The following is a 13,158-nucleotide window of genomic DNA, read 5'->3' as shown; positions in this document are numbered from 1 at the left end:
TAATGTTTATATTCAACGATGTGAATGGAACAATCAGTTAACAGCACACCCCATGCTTTTTTATTTTCATTAAAAAGAGGTGGTGACTTGGAACATACACTTCTCATCGTTCTTACCCGACTTCAAGTGTTTGATTAAGCTAAAGTCCATTCCGTTCAAAGAGATTCCCACCCCGCACACCGAGTTAATACAATCAACCTTTTTCTCTCCTTTGATTTTTTTGAATGACAAGAACCCACAATTGAAGAATCCAAAAATCGAACTATTCCCTCCAAATGGTAATTGTCGATGGACGAACTGATGAAACGTCCCAACAACGTCCCCACCCAAATGTGGATCTGTACATTCTCCAACACATCCACGACGTCTAAACCCTCTCAATTCCTTTGATCCCAAGTAGTAATACTCTGACATTGATAAATTTGACTGTGCTACCTAATCTATTAATCTTTAATAAATATATTAATAGTTGTAATAGAAAGCACAATAATAATAATTATTATTATTATTATTAAATAATAATAACAAACTAAACACCCAAAATACAGTCTGCTCGTCATCCAACAATTGGCAAGAGTGATTGTCTTAAACACAGAAGAGAGTTGTGGCTTCCAATACACACTTTTATCTTCAACACCAAACACATTGTAAAAGGTGTTCGTCCACTCCCCATATTTAGTCTTCTTTATATATTCATTTCTCATATAAACTTCGTTTGAAACAACATTCTTGGAGTTTGTCAATTCAATGGGGATCCCCAAAAGCGACGCGTCCGGCTTCGATTTCGTCGAATGGACTTTCTGGGAGAACCCGACTGAATACTTCGGTGCTGTATACTCCAACGACACGTCCGAAGTGTTCTCGATATGTTTGAAAGGCGACTCTTCCTTCACTTTATCAAAGGATGACATGAAATTGAAGGAGTGTAAGCCGTCGCTCTTAGAAAATGGTAATGTCACTGATATCATGGGTTGTGGTGGACTTAATTTCCCATTCTTATATTTGGAGAGTATTTCCGCTTTACATTGAACACCACATGATAAAAAGTTGTTCAGAGAGATTGAGGAATTCAATTGAAAGTTCCCGTCCTTAGATACAGATGTGCCCAATGACAACGTCAATGGCTTTGTCGGGACAAATTGAGTTATTCCTAACAGAGGAACACTCCGAGAAGATGATATCACACTAAGTTGTGTTAGGGTTGGTATAACGGAATCAGAGTGTGTTGAAAGAAGGTTATGGAAGTGTCGTTGTGTGTCTGGAGGTAAACCTCTAATTAAGATGTTTATCATTTGAATATCTAAAAAATAGACCTTTTAAGTTCATTAAAACCATTGAAATTTAACTACGTATTTATAGTTCAATATTATAATTTAATAGTAAATTTTATTGTATATGTATTAATATATTTATAGTTATAATTTATTATTTAAAAACTAAAAGTAAATTTTTCAAAAACACAATTGAATGATTTTTTTTGATATGAAAACCAAAGAAAAAAGTAACAAAAGAAAGAGAATTGTTTAGTCAAAGACCACCATAGAATTTAAACAACTCAAAAGGAAACATAATCACTTCAAAACGATGTCATTAGTTTCTGTTATGTTTCTCTTAAGTGTCGGTAACTCAATTCAGAATGTGATCCTCTCTGATAACCAATTGTATGATTGGAATACTAAACAGTTTGTATCTTTAATACTTTATAATTTTTTATTAACAATTAAATAGATTGTAACACATAGAATGAAATTGGGTGAAAACGATGAAGGTGTCAAATGCACTCTTATTTCGTTTCCAAATGATTATGTGATTAATAAAGATACGACAGAAGAATTACTTCCATCATATCACACTCTTCAAATTGTTGGAAATGTGATGAAAAGTACATCAGAGAAAGTTCGATGTGAAATTAGTTCTGAAAACTTCCGATATAATTTCTCCTTCTTTAGTTCAACACAAAGTAATGTTTTCTTTACTATTAATAACTCGTCTCAAGTCTCTCATATCACTTTCTCAAGTAACGAAACTTTTACGTTATGTTTACAAAAACTCTTATTAGACACCAACAATATGCCAAGTATCAGTGAAGAATGCCCAGAAGATACTGAAGACTCCTCACACTTATTAGGAATTGTATTTACTCTATTCCTTCTGCTGTTTTTCTTCTAATTTCTTATTAATTGATTATTCTATTGTTTCTATATACTACTTATAATACATTTATTTATATATTATTGATATAATATATGACATTTTCCATTGCATACCAAATAGAAACTATTAATAAGTATCAACACAATTAACATCATATGGTTCAAAAAGAATAGAGAAATAAAAGATTTGAAGGGTTTGATCAATATTAAAATAATAATAAAAAACTACAAATATAGTTAAACCTATGCCAAAAAAGAGCAACACCAGTAAACAAGAACCAAAAGAAAAAGTGGAAGCACCAGTCACCCCACCTGCACCAGTTAAGTCTGTTGAAGCCGACGAACCCAAAGAGAAATGTAAACCAGAAGAACCTCACACTGAAAAGTGTTGTCGTAAACGCCAAATGCCGGACCCCACATCGAAACGCTCCAAAAAGCGTCGTATGCAAGAGATGAAAGCAAAGCAACCATCCATCTGTCTTGAATTCTTCCGCAGTGGAAAGTGCACCCGTGAGAATTGTAAGTACTCTCACGACATTCAAAAATTCTTGAATGAACGCACCGACGCTTTAGACACCGTCTGCCCACTTTACGACTACTTTGGAAAGTGTCAGAGTGGCTTAACATGTCAATGGTATAAGTCGCACACTACTGAAGACTTCAAACAGATGACGAAGGAAAAGAAGATGAAAGTCCACCCCATCTTACCAGAACTTAACAAACAAGACCCACCTAACATTCACCTCTTACGTAAAGGAGAATACCTTTTCGACATCCCAACAACCTTCGAAACTCCTTCCAAAAAGCTTATGACTATGGATAACAAACTCATTCTGCCATCGCTGTGTACCTTCGGCAATTTGCCTTTCAGAAAGACGGCAAAGCGATATGGGTGCGACGTCACCATGTCTGAGATGGTGATGGCAAACGCCCTTGTCGAAGGGAATAAGAGTGATTGGGCTCTTATTCGAAAAGACCCGTTGGAGGACAATTTTGGTATTCAGTTGTGTGTTGGCAACCCCGTTGAATGCGCGAAGGCGATTAGTTTATTGAATGGATTTGACTGTAACTTCTATGAGCTCAATTGTGCGTGTCCCATTGATTTAGTTTGCGACACTGGGATGGGTGCACGACTGTTGGAGCGACCAAAGAAGATAGCGGGTTTGTTAGCGGCAGCTCGAGGGGTCACGGAGCGTCCCGTTGCACTAAAAGTTCGCACTGGGTGTGATGAGATAACTATAGCCAAGAATTTAGTGCCATTTGTCGAAGACTATGGATGTGGGATGTTATCGATTCATGGGAGAACTCGAAAGCAAAGATACACTAAGAGTGCGGATTGGGATTATATTCAGACGTGTTGTGGATTGACTCAATGCCCTGTTGTTGGTGTTGGTGATATTTATACGTATGACGATTATACAAAAGCTATGAGCACTGGAGTGAAGTCTGTTGCTATAGGAAGAGGTGCTTTAATGAAGCCATGGATCTTCACTGAAATTAAAGAGAAGAGGAATTGGGATATCACTTCAAGCGAGAGAATCGAAATGCTCAAACAATTTGCTATTGACGGACTGAACCACTGGGGAAGCGATTCTAAAGGTGTCGGAACGACTCGAGAATTCATGTGTCATCACCTCACTTTCATGTCAAGATATGTCCCAGTCCACTGCTTGGTCGATAAACAAAAGGAGATCTCAATCCATTCAAAGTTCGAAGAAGGAATGCAATACAAAGATGAGATGGAGGAATTACTCGCTTCCGACAAGATTGAAAACTTGGTAAAAATCACTGAAATGTTCTTGGGACCAGCACCAAAGGATTATGTCTTTGTACCAAAGCACAACAGCTATGCGAAGAATTGAATTGATTGATGGAGTCATTTGGTTAATTTGTACTATATATTTATAATAACTATTAGTAATATTCTAGTAAATTGATTTTGAAGCATAATAGTAATAATAAATATAGTAATAATATAGTACATAATACCATTTTTTAAATACTAATACCAATAGTTATTATTATTATTAGAACTCAATTGAAAAAAACTTAACCAAAAATAAGAACAAAAGGGTAAGTAAAAAAACACCACGAATTAGAAAAAAAGAACTAGCAACTTGAAATACCCTCTTTAAGGTTTTGGTAGTCTAAATTTAGCTAAATAATCGGGCAAGTGCCGACATCAATTGACTCCAGATGCCGTGTATAAATAGATGAATTGATTGTGGTTTTTTTTCAATTCAAATTCAAGAAATATTAGAAAGAAATATTATTTCAAATAACAAAAAAACCACTGCAATTCAAGAATAAAAATGAGACGTAGAAAGTCACGAAAAGAGAAAGATGCCATCATACAGCAAATACCGACTTGAAGTGAATCGAAATTGGCGAAAATAGATAAAAAAAAGTAAAAATAGAGAAGAACTTTGAAAACTAAAAGAATGGGCTGTGGAGCAAGCAAAGACAACAGCATCGACAAACAAATCGTAGAGATGGCAAAGAGTAAACCAATCACTATTATGCTGCTTGGGAGTGGAGAAAGTGGTAAGTCTACCATTGCAAAGCAACTCAAAATCCTGTTCGGCGGAGGGTTCACTCAAAACGAATGTTCCTCGTACAAAACATCTATCTGCACAAATGTGGTCACCTGTATGCGTACCTTAATCGAACAGGCTGGTATCCTTAACCATCCACTCACATATAAACCAACATCTAAAGAGTTCACAACAGAAGACCCCGTCGCTCTTCCTTTCTCTCCAGAACTCGTTGGAGACGTGGAAGCTCTTTGGGCTGATGCCGGTATCCAAGCCACTTTCGAAGAATCCTCCAAGTTCCAAATCCCGGACTGCGCAAAATAGTTTGTTTTCTAGTAAATGTATTCTATTTATTTCTGAATTTCGAATATTGAAATTTATAATGTATTAAATGGTTAAAAGAACTATTCAAATTGGGTTTTAGTATTTTAGTAAATGATATAGTTTATTAAATTATAAAAATGGTATACTTTAAATAGTTGACATATATTAACATCTATTAACATCAAGTTTGTTTGAGAATGTCAAAAGGATTGCGACGGACGACTACATACCAACAGAAGAAGATTTGATCCACAATCGTACGAAGACGACTGGTATTCACGAGTACGATTTTACTGTGAAGGATATTCCGTTTCACTTGATTGATGTTGGAGGACAGCGTTCCGAACGTAAGAAATGGGTCTCCTTTTTCAGTGATGTCGACTGTGCGATTTTTGTGACATCACTTGCGGAGTACGACATGAAACTGTATGAAGATGGGAACACATCTCGACTCACTGAGTCTGTTGCCGTCTTTAAGGATATCATGACGAACGAGTTCTTGAAGAATGCAGTCAAATTGATCTTCTTGAATAAGATGGATTTGTTTGAGGAAAAACTGACGAAAACGGCGTTAAATGTGATCTTCCCTGATTATACTGGTGGCGATAACTCCGTGATGGGTGCTCAGTATATTCAACAACTGTTCACTGGGAAGTTACAAGCTGAAGAGATGGTTGTTTCTGGTGCAGAGACCGGGAATATCGAAGGTGCCGTCTCTGAAAAGGTCTACACAAACTTGACCAACGCGACTGATGGGTCAAACATCAAACGAGTCTTTATGCTTGCAGTTGATGTCATCATGAAGAATATGGCGGCGAACGGGAAGATGCGCCCACAAAAGTAAGTTTTTATTGAAGTTTCAAGTGTTTTTGCTTTACACTTCCACCACAACGCTCAGAGAATTGTAACAAGACTTCAAAACCTATTTATATAGTAAATAAATAGAATATATGCTAAGTATAAATCGATAGTAAATATAATAGTAATTAATTATAAATATATAGTAATATAGAATGATGATTTGGAAGAGATAAATAACAATCACTTGATACTAAAGTTTACGTGTAACGACACCAACACTACACTTATTAACTGTTGTGGCAAACCGAAGTGACGAGATCGTTTCTAAGATATCACGCTCGTCAGGAGAGACATTCACAAACATTAACATCTTACTATTCGTCCCTAAACAATTCTGAAGGACTTCCGTTAACTTGGAATTGCGATAAGGAATATGAGACGCCTTGGAACTGATCGCAGCAATGACATCACGTAATGCACACAATGAGACATTAATGCTCTTCGTCTCTTCCACCCGCTCAATACCTATCGTCCGATTCAACTTCTCGCTCCCAGCTAAATCAACTAAAGTCAAGCCTCCGAGGCGCCTTTGATTAAATTCAGTATTCTCCCCACACAATTCGAGAATGAAAATACTATGTGACCTCGACGATGTCGTGTTGTACTCCGTCTCGGCGACAGAACGGTTTCGGTGCGCTATTTGAAGAAGCTTGAAAATTTCAGACTCATTCGCCACAACTACATTCGTGGCATTGGGGAGAACAATTTTGCCCTTGTCGTACTTGATCTGCAGCTTCGCAGAGTTCTGACCGTTGATCAACAAATCAAAGATGTTATTGTTGTAGACCTCGATGTGGCGGACAGACACTTTGTATACCCACCCTATCTTCTCCAAGTCTCGAATCGTCTTAAAGATCTGCAAGACTGCAAGTGGTATCATCCCAGGATGGCTCTCCTCCCCTTCCATCGTGTATGTCTTCCCACTTCCTGTCTGTCCATATGCAAATATACACGTCTCATACCCGTCCAAACTCGATTGCACCAACTGACTGATCTCGGAGAAGACATCGTCTTGTGTAGATAAAGAGCTAAAAATCCGGTCAAACTAGTATTGAGTATCTAAACTATATATAATAATATTTTATTAATAAAGTATAGTTAAACTATATCTAATGTTATTTTTATTAATAAAGTATAGTTAATTGTGTTCTATTTTTATATCGTTTCATGATAGTAAAAATACTATTAGTGTGTTATTAGAATGCGTTTCAACATCATATGATATGAGAGACAACAGTCTGATATATAACATGACTATAGAAGAGCAAACGGTGAATGATAGCTTCTCAACATTTCCAGAAAACCCCGTCTGTTGATAAACTATAGAATTTTCTTTGACATACATTGTTGCGGAAGGGGCGAATATGATTGGACGAACACGACAGAAGACTCTGATGTTACCTTTCAACTCCATCATCTCGTTATGAAGAACTTTCCGTTGCTTCTCGGAGTGGAATAAATTGTCTTGGGACTCTGCTAATTGCTGTTTTGTTAATTCGATTTGTCTCATCACATCTTCAATTTGTGTTTGAACTTCATCGATTTGTGTGATGGTGATTTCTTTGTTGTGTAAGACAGTCTGAAGGGAAGTCTCTATCACACGTAATGGCTTTGATTCATTTTCAATAGTTTCTTTATTTATTTGGATTTCATTTTGTATGTCTTGTAACTGTTTCTCTTGTTGTGCGATTCGCACATTGATATCTTCTATCTCATTTTTACTTTGATGAATTAATGATAAAATCTCGGAGTCGTGGTGTGCTGAAACATAGTCGGGAGAATTGTAAAACTCTTCCATTTGTTCATTTTCATAGTCCAACTTTCCGTCCAAAATCTCCATCATTTTTGATGAAATGCACGCTGTAAAATTGCTCGATGAAAGGTCGTGCTCGTTTTGCGACATTCGGTTTTGAGATTTATCAAATCATCATTTCTTCAGTGATATGTAATTAGATTTTTATAGTTTTATTTTAGTTTTAATTCTACTATTATTTAATATGAATAATTTGTTTGAAATGCCGAATTATTTTTTTTTATTCTTTTAAATATGTTGAGATAAATATTAAGATAAATACAAGAAAATTGCCGTTTTTTTCAAGTTTTTTTGTTTTAATTATTATTTCTATTTCTTTCAAATTATTATTAATAATATAGGCGTTTAATTAGTTTTGGTAAAAAGAAGTTGACATTCTTCTTTCTTTATTATAGTTTTTCAATAATTAACCAAATTACACACAAACCTAAACAATTGACCAGTTTTACGGAAGTGAATAAAATTTCAAGCAACATATTTAATGATAAAAAACCAAACTGAATTTAAAATGAACCAATACTTCCAATCTATAGAAAGACAAATTCTTCGAAGAAAAAAAGAAGAGTGCAATTCAATACAGAAAGACGTCAGTTCAATACCAACTCGAAAATAAAAAGCAGTTGAAGTAAAAAAACAAAAAAAAAATTTAGAAACTAAGAAATAGCGAGATGGCAATGGACGAGACGTTCCAAAAATCGTTATACAAATACGAAGCCCCATGGACGGTATATTCAGTCTCCTGGAGTAATCGTTTAGATAAACCAAGGCGTATAGCATGCACCTCATTTATCGATGATTATATCAACCATATCCAAATCATTCAATTTAACCCAACGACTGAAACGTTGGAGAAGGCCTCTGAAATCGACCAACCCTATCCCCCTACAAAAGTGATGTTTATGCCTCCAACGCAAAGTACAGTTCCTGACTTGTTAATGACGTCTGGTGATAACTTGAGGATATATGAAGTCTCTCAAGACTCATCATCTCTTCGCTTAAAAACATCCCTCCATCCTTCAACGGAAACTTTCGCACCGTCGACTTCTTTCGACTGGAACACCGTTAACATCGATCGTGTCTGCAGCTGTTCAATTGACTCGTGCTGCTCAGTATGGTCCGTAGAAACAGGACAACTCGTCAAAAAGTTGATCGCGCATGATAAGGAAGTCTTCGACGTCTCGTTCGCGGCAAATCCAGACATCTTCGGTACGGTCGGGGGTGACGGGTCACTCAGAATGTTTGATCTTAGAGCACTCGATCACTCTACTATATTGTATGAGTCTCAAGGTCTCGTCCCACTCTTAAGACTCGAGTGGAATAAAGTCGACCCAAATTTCATAGCAACCTTCGCAATGGACTCAGATAAAGTCACTATCATCGATGTAAGACAACCAGCAGTCCCTTATACCCATTTGAAGGTCCATCGAAATAGTGTCAACGCAATTAGTTGGGCTCCAGACTCGAACTTTCTCTGCAGCGCTAGTGACGATCATAAGGCACTCATTTGGGACATCTCACCAGTTAAGGAGGGCGGTGAACCACAGGTATTACAATATGAGGCAGAAGCAGAAGTAAATAACATTTCGTGGTCTAAAATATACTCGGAATGGGTTTGTGCATCAGTTGGAAACCAGGTACAGGCACTCAGAGTATAATCTTTTGTTTAACCCATTTCTGTTGAGTCAAGACTTATCTATCTCAATTCGATGTTATTCCTATTGTCTGATAATTCTCTCTATTATATTAATATATTATATATATTATTATATTATTATATAATATATTAATTGATATAAATAAATATTAATAAAAATATATATTATATTTATTAACACTTAAAATAACGCCCTTATTTTTGTTTTGACCTGTTTTTCCTGGGATATTAATCTAAATTTTGATGATTTTCCTTTTTTGGCTTGTGTATTGTTTATGCACATAATATAAACTCTAAAAAAACGGAAATTTATTTAATAAACTCTAGATTTCCCGATTTTTAGACCATTTGAATTTTGTTCAATGTTATTTAAAGTGTTAATATAAATATTTATATATGAGTAAAGACGTATGACTGGATGTCATAAAATCACTGGATAGCGAAAATGGAACACAAAAATTTCATAAAAATAGATTTGTTTTTTTCTTTTTTCAAAAATACCAAAAAGCTTGTTTTGTTCATTGAATATCAAATAATTTATTCAACAGAAATAAAAAATGTTAATTTAAAATGACATTAAAATGCGTTCCACAAAGGTATTAATATCTTTTTGTTCTACATGCTCAAGCAATTCTTGTACGATTCCACAGTATTCTATTGTTTTAAACATATAATACAAAACGTACCGACCACAACTTGTCCCATCTTTTTGTCGAGCCACGTTTATATCATTAATTGGTTTATTTTTATCAATTACTATTCCGATGTGGCATAGGTAGTTTTTGATTGTTTCTACTTGTTGTTTAATTTGATCACTACAACAAATCGAATAATTCTTCAAACTGTCGAGTTTGAATAACGATAGTTCGTTATTGTCAATAATTCCAATTATAAGAAACCAATGACCAACGGTATTGTAATTTTCTTTTTCTTTGTTGATTACAAATGAAGGAAAAAACAATATATGACTTTTTCGTATGTGTTCATTTATTTGTTTTGAATTAATCTTTTTAACGAGACGACAAGTAGAAGTAAAAGAACAATCGAACAAAAAACACTCTTCTGAAGATGTGTTATTTATTATCCACTCTGCTCCATAAGAAATATCATTTAAATTCAACATACCACACACAAACCGATCTTTATCAATTGTTTTAATTTTGGATTTAAAAGTTGGTGTTGTGATGAGTTCAGAATCTGATGATACAATCTCTGTATCTTTGGGAATCAGTTGTGTTCCTTCACAATAGTCACTATTTATTTTACTCTCATCAATATTTTGACTAATTGTAGAAATTTCTATTTTTTCACTTTCGAAAAACAAACATTTGGATGAACACATTTGTTTTACAAAAAACATAAATTTTATTGATTCATCAATTCTTTTCTTTGCGTCATTCATTAAATACACAAGTGATTTTTTGTCAATTAATGGTTGTTTGTTGTTTTTAATTTCTTCTTTAATTAATTCAAATGTCTCATTTATTGAACAAATGCTGTCTTTCAATTCACCATATTTTTCATTCTGAACTATTTTACAACATTGGTTTTCATTTTCAAAAATAAAATGAAACAAATTATCACTCAAAGGTGTATCGTGATCACCTTATTTGTGTTTGTCATATTCTAATGGATCAACATCAAGTAATTCCATTTGGTCATTTTCATAAATTCCAATATTTTTATCAAAAAGACTAGTTAAATTATATGTATTTTCAATATTACAATCATCAGTAATCGGGTAATGTGTCAACATAAAGTTAAAAATGGCGCAAGCACAACGAAGATAGTGCTCAAACAAATCTTTGTCAAATTGATACGGCATTCTAAAAAACCTCCAAAATTGACACATTCTTCCATAACTCCTTTCGACAATATTTCTCATTATGGTGTGGGAATAATTAAAACTATATCGTTTTTCATCATTTTCTCTTCTGTTCTTTTCAATGGTACGATAACTTTGGTCAACCCTTTTGAAGTGTACCCTTTATCTCCTAATATTAAACCATCTCCAAAACCAAAACATGTTTGGTTGCAAGCATAAAGCTTGACATCTGAAATAGATGCTTTACACACTGTAGTCATTACCACAAAACCATTTCTATTAACTACAGTTTCAAATTTCATACCAGATGAATTTGTTTTTACAGAATAAAACACTGGACTTCTTATTTTGACAATCCTGTTATCCTGTGTTTTATGCAATACTCTTGTGGCATTAGTGACTATTGTTTTAGAATCAACAGCAGCGAATACTTTTGCAGCATCTTCGAATGATCTTAAAATACTGGCATTTTGGCCAACTGCAAATGATACAAAGGTTTTGGGATTTGAAGCAATATTTAATATCATATTTTTATAAATATTGTTTTCAAAAAGTCTAAAAAAACGAAGGACTTGCCCACTAACATATGACGACATCCTATTATGATAACGATGTTTCCATTTTTTATATATTTCTATTTCTACTTGGGTGCTATTGATGTCAATTTTGGGGGCGGCTTCTCTATTTGGAGAGAACCGTTCAAGTTTAAGAAGAACAAATGTGAGTATATAATTAAGCCCCGCTCTTAGAATAAACAAGAAAATAAATAAAAGACTTCTTGTATTCAACCTTTTTTGTGTTCTATTTTTGGTTCAGAGTGAACCACAAACTTATTTAAAAGTGAATCACAATTTGGAACAAATTCAACTTCTGAAGATCTGATTATATTGTGAAGTTCATCAAATTGTGAAAATGTCAAGCCACTCAATGCTTTCATTTGGACATTATCATTAACTATACCATCCATTACATCTCTTCTTTCTATTTTTTCTTCTTTGTTTTCCATTTCAATTTCATTTTTTTCAAATTTACAATAGTCTTCTTCCATTGTTAATCTTTTAAGTATTTCTTCTGGTGTCTTTTTTGTCACTTTTTCTTTTGAACTAATTATAATTAACTCAACATCTTCTTCATTCAATATATGATTATATTCAAAAGGTAATCGACAGGTTAATGGTAGAGTGGATTTTGGAACATCTTGAACGTCGTTTTTAAACTCTAAACCCAGTGGAATTGGTATTTTCTCGTTGTATTTTCTGACTTCTTTTTTGGCTTCTTTTTTCTTGATTTTTTCAATTTTGTTTTTTAATGTTTCTTTGCCATTTCTTTGACTTTTTTATCAAACAATTCTATTTTTTGTTTTAAAAAGTCAAAATTTTCGTTGTTGTGCGTGATGTTTAAACGTTTCATATGTAAAATAGATCTTTTTTATTTGTTATAAGAGCCACAAAAATCAACTTTTTAAGAACATATTAAAATTTGTTTATTATACTTCTTACATTTTTTTCATTTAAATAAAAAATTATTGTATAATTAATATACAAATTTTAATATTTTAATATTTAAACCTTTCTTTATTTTTTTTAATTTACAAAAATCAATACAAATTAATCGGAAAAATAAATTTTTATTTACATAAAAAATGAATAATCTATTTATATTTAAATTTATTTTTGCCTTCCATTAAAAAGTGGTTTGTCAAGTGGATTGAAAAAATAGATACATGTTTCCAGTGGATGGGTCTCATCCAGTCATATGTCTTAATAAATATAATATAAATATATATTTTTTTATATAAAGTCAGTTTGGAAACTTTATTTCTTTATTTTCCTTTGAAAAAAAAGATTTGGGATGTTTAATAAATATTACTATCATTTAAACTATTTTCCAATAACAAAACCAAAAACATAAATGGAGTTAAAGTCATTTAGCCAATCATTTCATTTTTTCTGATTGCTCTTTCAGTGAGCAAACAGACTTCACGCTGTTAGGAC

General features: G+C 33.7%; 6 protein-coding genes across 6 annotated transcripts; 4 read left to right on the top strand and 2 right to left on the bottom strand.

Moving 5' to 3' along the window:
• Nucleotides 1-69: 69 nt before the first annotated feature.
• On the bottom strand, nt 70-1,292 carry EIN_345790 (hypothetical protein; the record flags this gene model as incomplete). The annotated part of the gene is made up of 2 exons (XM_004183291.1): nt 70-435; nt 531-1,292. The coding sequence occupies 2 exons, from the start codon at nt 1,290-1,292 to the stop codon at nt 70-72; spliced, it is 1,128 nt and encodes a 375-aa protein (XP_004183339.1).
• Nucleotides 1,293-1,584: 292 nt separating this feature from the next.
• On the top strand, nt 1,585-2,169 carry EIN_345780 (hypothetical protein; the record flags this gene model as incomplete). The annotated part of the gene is made up of 2 exons (XM_004183290.1): nt 1,585-1,682; nt 1,743-2,169. The coding sequence occupies 2 exons, from the start codon at nt 1,585-1,587 to the stop codon at nt 2,167-2,169; spliced, it is 525 nt and encodes a 174-aa protein (XP_004183338.1).
• Nucleotides 2,170-2,398: 229 nt separating this feature from the next.
• On the top strand, nt 2,399-4,015 carry EIN_345770 (tRNA-dihydrouridine synthase, putative; the record flags this gene model as incomplete). The annotated part of the gene is made up of 1 exon (XM_004183289.1): nt 2,399-4,015. One exon carries the CDS (start codon nt 2,399-2,401, stop codon nt 4,013-4,015), a length of 1,617 nt encoding a protein of 538 aa, XP_004183337.1.
• A 579-nt stretch (nt 4,016-4,594) lies between these two features.
• Nucleotides 4,595-5,855, top strand: EIN_345760 (guanine nucleotide-binding protein alpha-1 subunit, putative; the record flags this gene model as incomplete). Its single annotated transcript, XM_004183288.1, has 2 exons — nt 4,595-5,010; nt 5,198-5,855. 2 exons carry the CDS (start codon nt 4,595-4,597, stop codon nt 5,853-5,855), a joined length of 1,074 nt encoding a protein of 357 aa, XP_004183336.1.
• Nucleotides 5,856-6,062: 207 nt separating this feature from the next.
• Nucleotides 6,063-7,775, bottom strand: EIN_345750 (kifc1, putative; the record flags this gene model as incomplete). The annotated part of the gene is made up of 2 exons (XM_004183287.1): nt 6,063-6,917; nt 7,143-7,775. The coding sequence occupies 2 exons, from the start codon at nt 7,773-7,775 to the stop codon at nt 6,063-6,065; spliced, it is 1,488 nt and encodes a 495-aa protein (XP_004183335.1).
• Nucleotides 7,776-8,353: 578 nt separating this feature from the next.
• EIN_345740 (WD repeat-containing protein, putative) lies at nt 8,354-9,340 on the top strand (the record flags this gene model as incomplete). The annotated part of the gene is made up of 1 exon (XM_004183286.1): nt 8,354-9,340. The coding sequence occupies one exon, from the start codon at nt 8,354-8,356 to the stop codon at nt 9,338-9,340; it is 987 nt and encodes a 328-aa protein (XP_004183334.1).
• Nucleotides 9,341-13,158: the final 3,818 nt, after the last annotated feature.

The sequence above is a fragment of the Entamoeba invadens genome, assembly GCF_000330505.1.
Source record: "Entamoeba invadens IP1 unplaced genomic scaffold scaff_1105074725897, whole genome shotgun sequence".
NCBI classification, from domain to species: Eukaryota; Evosea; order Mastigamoebida; family Endamoebidae; genus Entamoeba; species Entamoeba invadens.
Note: the sequence above shows the minus strand (reverse complement) of the source record. Positions and strands in the feature narration are given on the sequence as shown.